The sequence below is a fragment of the Nelusetta ayraudi genome, unplaced genomic scaffold (assembly GCF_046127955.1).
Source record: "Nelusetta ayraudi isolate G7.1 ecotype Tasmania unplaced genomic scaffold, CSIRO-AGI_Nayr_v1 ptg000136l, whole genome shotgun sequence".
NCBI classification, from domain to species: Eukaryota; Metazoa; Chordata; class Actinopteri; order Tetraodontiformes; family Monacanthidae; genus Nelusetta; species Nelusetta ayraudi.
The window spans coordinates 1,170,287-1,174,722 of NW_027466186.1; the positions used below are offsets into that span (position 1 = coordinate 1,170,287).

Consider the following 4,436-nt stretch of genomic DNA (forward strand, 5'->3'; position numbering starts at 1 on the left):
ACGTCTGCTCAAGGTTTCTGGCTGCTAACAGATACTTTTCCTTACCACTGTTGCTTCTGTGCTAGCTCTTAGTGGAGACGATTGGCTTACAAAAGCATTTTTCCAGACCACTTGACATGCTAAATGCAAAAATTGTCCCAGTTGGAATAATTTCCGTCAAGCTGTTTTATAATAATGATCCCACAATCAGCGCCACTTGGACAAAATGTCATAAGAGTCAACTAGCTCTTTAGATATAATACTAGAATTTGTTAAATAACCAGAAAAATAATGGGGGTGAAAGCCAAGTTTATGTAAACAAAATGTTTTATTTACAAAATGTGAGTTATTTTGTTGATTTGAGAAGAACAGAACAGGCAATCAATCGGAGCTCAGCTCAGTTGGCGTTCTGAGCTAAAAAGGCTCTGATCCTGTGGAGAAGCTCCTTCTTGACGCTGTCGGGCACCGACGCTGCAGGAGGGGAACATGTGTGAGTAACGTCCCATACTATCACACAGCGATGTGATGAAGTTTGTGCTGAAGGCCTGCTTTGCATGTACTCAATCTGGCAAATGATTGCAGGAACCTTTACTAACACCATGTGACTGCACCACCTCCAACTGTGTGTCCTTTATGGTCATGATGCACAAGAGCCTGAGTAACTGATGAGTCTTTTGAAATCAGCCCAGGATGCAAAAAAGAAAAGTGGCAAAAACTATAAACAGGTTTCAACCATTTTGCTTTATTAGTTACCTCTTCCTTTGGGAGTGATCTCGACCACCAGGTCCTCCACAGTGACAGGCTCCCAGCCTTTTTCTTTGATGAACTCTACAAAAAAGTACAAGTTATAGATTTACAGTAAAAGGTAAAAGGTTGTAAAAGGTAGATGGACTTCAACAGTGTTAAAATGTACATGCCAAATCACTGTTGTAAAGAATTGCAATTACCAATCCATTCAAACAACACCAGAACTCTTAAAGCCTCTCCCGTTTACTGTAAATTCTTAATTTCCACCCTCTCAATGCTCATCTGTCCCCCCCACCCCCCTCTCTTTGTCTTTGTTTTATTCATTCCTTGGAACAGGGCTTAAACACATAATGATAATTTGTTATTCATTTCGCCAATCCTTAACATATAACCCTCATGCTATATCCGGAAGCCAAAAACCTAAAGTGATCTGAGAAAACAACAACAACAACAACAACAACAACAACAAAAAACAACAAGATAAAATGCATGCAGATTGTTTGGACAAAACCATGTTTGATTGTTTGATGTTTAGTTTAGAAAGTGTTTAAACCAACCAGGAGTGGTTTTACCTTTGCAATGAGCCTTCATCTGGTCCTTCCAACCACATTCGTTGAGCTTCACTCCCAGAAATTCTTTCAGTCTGTCAACATGAAAACACACGCGACAATGCAGCTGAAGTCTGTGTTAAAACTGACTTGAGTCATTTTTACGGTGTACGCAAATAGTGTGGTAAAACAAAACAAAACAAAACCCTTGCGATAATTACACGGTTACAGATTAACATGTTGTTTCAATATCATGTTAAAAAACACTTTAATGTAGGGCAACGCTTGTTTACAAGGAACACGTTTAAAAACGTGAAGGCCTTTGTTTTGGTCAGGTCAATCGCATGTAAGTTTAATCAACTACTTGTTTAAGTAACATAAAACATAATTGTTAAGGTACACAAAGTTAGTGACTGTACGATCAACAACTAGCTGTAGATTATTATCTCACCTCTCTCGTTCACCCATCTCTATCAGTTTCTGGTTCATTGTTGTCCTCATTCTGGACTCCCGGTTCATTTTTCTTTGATTAGGGCTTCATAAAAATTAAGGGTCTGACTTTCACAATTCTTGACATTTACTTACACAGCAATAGAGTTAGGGCGTAACAAACGGCAAACTATTTTAAAAATAAATAGCCACGCGTAATTGTCTCTACGCCACACTGACTACTATAACCACTAAATATTATGGATAAGAATTAAGCACATCAACAAATAGAGGGAGGCTGAGCATTGACATGTTATTTAGTTTTGTTTGTTTATTACCGCCGCGTAAAAGCTTCCGTCGGGAAACAACGGGCTTTACGAAGGTTCCCACACAATTTCGATTGTGCAATTTCCATTTGTGCCACAGGGTGGAAGTGTTGGTTAAAACATTTTAATGGCGTCTGAACAAGCGTTAATCTGACGCTTCTTCGATTTTCGGTTTATTTTCTTATGTTCACTGTGATATGAAGTGAAAATCTACCAATAGCACACGGTGTAACACATTAAGTACTTGGTTTAGATAGTCAGTTGCGTTTTCACGTATTAGGACTATGGTTTGGTTCTAGGCTGTTACGTTGTACAAAACATGTCTGCCAATTGTTCTCTTAATGACACAAATTTAGTGAAGGAATATATTGAGCCGCTTAAGTAGAGCGAGTCAGAACCGTACAAAAAAAAAAAAAAAAAAAAAAAAAAAAAGTTGTATTGTGAAAAATAAGGATAAAAACAATTACGCTAAAACTTGAGAAAGTCAGCATTGCATGTGTTTTAATTTAAAAACTGATTTTAGGGTGCATGAATCTGTTAAGTTCCAAAGAAGGTGAATCTACAATGCAGACTGAACAAAGCTAGATTTATTTAACCTAAACTTGTTTAAAGGTTCAACAAGGAGTCAATCCAAAAAAAAAGTGAGGGTCTGAAAAACAATGGCTGAGCAGGCTGTGGCAGAAGTGCTGTTGAACGGGGTGGTGACCTCAGAGCTGACTGAAAAACTGCCAACAGCTGGTTGACCAGACCAGGTTGAAATGCAGGTGAGTGGAACGCAATCAGTTGAATCAATGGCAGGTGAGTTGTGGAAGCAGGTGTAGCCGATAACGCTGATGACACATTCATGTTTTGGTACTGCGGGTCGAACCGTATTGGAGGCAACCTGCACAGACACAAGAAAGGAATAAAAAAGATTAAAAAAAAAAAAAAAAAAACAACTCTGCGATGGAAAGCTTTTATGCAGACCAGGAACCATCATGTATGTTTTTTCCCTCATTCAAGTAAAATCTGAGAAGAACCACAAAAATAAGAGAGCTAAATTTACTAATGAGAACAAACTGAAAAAATATTTTTGAAGCAATATAGTTTACCTTTGAAAATCTCATGCATCATTTTTAGATGGAAACCAAGTATCGGGGGGGGGGGTCCTATCTCTTTCGTGTTTTCTTGTTCCTTGCAGACATTGACACTGAGCTGACAGGAGGGTCACTCTAGAGCAGTATAAAATATCCGGTGCATATACAGACATTTTCTAAGTTCCCATCTAGTACAATCAAACTCTTTTTTTTGCATCAGTGATGCAGTCCAGAGAGACCTTCTCAACAAGTGCCCAGCAAGTGACATTTGAATGCCACCGCTGTCATGGCTCACCTTGAGAATAAATCTCGGTTGCACTGAATCAATAGGTAAGACTATTGAGACAGTTATGTCCTTTTATATGTAAATTCAGCTCCTCATAGGACCTGGAATGGAAAAATGATATAATCTTGAAAGAGTTATGTTTCTTAATAAATCAAAACATTACCTGTTTAAACCATAGCTGCAAATTTATAGAGATGAAAGGACCATTTCAAAATTATTATTACTAATTTCAAAACTCACAAATAGAGCAAAATTGTGATGTGATGATGTCATGATTTTTTTTAATGAGGAGAAACAGGTAGGAAGGTAGATAGGTTTAATTCACCATCCATCTGAAATACTATCAGTCCAACAAAGGCGGGACTATAGGTTCAATGTTTGTTGAATGTATTGCTGTATTTCCATAATGATCTGAACTGGAATGCTGAAAAGCCATGCTGGGGTCATTACCATTGTTCTGGACTCGCAAGTGTACTAAGCACAACAACTAATGTAACAACTTAAAGCATGGGATTGGGCACATAAAATACAAAGTAACAACCAACAGCAGCCATATTCATTAAAGTCTGAACAAAAAAAAATGTCACCTAGTAATAATGAATCTCAGGTTTAATTCCTAACTAGAATAGTCACGTTTCTGTTAGTATTACATCCAGTTAAGAGTTATAGTTTACTAAAAATGTTTCTCAGAGATGCACATACATCACAGACTCTTCACAAGTGTTTTTTTTTTTATTTTGTTATTACCACTGTTCCAACTCGGATGTGGTTGCTTGTCCGTCTAGAATAGAATAGAACAGTGAGGCCAGAGCGAGTGTGACACCCACTGACCAGGAGGTATAAATGCTGTCTATTTAACTTCAACTAAAAATCAAATAAAATATATATTCTAACGATCACAGATGCCAGACTTACAATGTATGTGTGTCAAGTTACACGTTTTTTAAATGTATCTTTATCAACCCATCTGCCATGTCTCCCCAAGCTGCAGGGTGTAGGTCAGAAACAGAGGATATTAAAGTCTACAGATTCCAGACCGAAGATC

The 4,436-nt window shown here is 37.8% G+C and overlaps 1 protein-coding gene across 1 annotated transcript; it reads right to left on the reverse strand.

Moving 5' to 3' along the window:
* Positions 1-288: 288 nt before the first annotated feature.
* On the reverse strand, positions 289-2,060 carry eny2 (ENY2 transcription and export complex 2 subunit). The gene is made up of 4 exons (XM_076012841.1): positions 1,726-2,060; positions 1,299-1,369; positions 733-807; positions 289-450 (listed from the first exon to the last, which is right to left on the reverse strand). The coding sequence occupies exons 1-4, from the start codon at positions 1,791-1,793 to the stop codon at positions 377-379; spliced, it is 288 nt and encodes a 95-aa protein (XP_075868956.1). The 5' UTR covers positions 1,794-2,060; the 3' UTR covers positions 289-376.
* Positions 2,061-4,436: the final 2,376 nt, after the last annotated feature.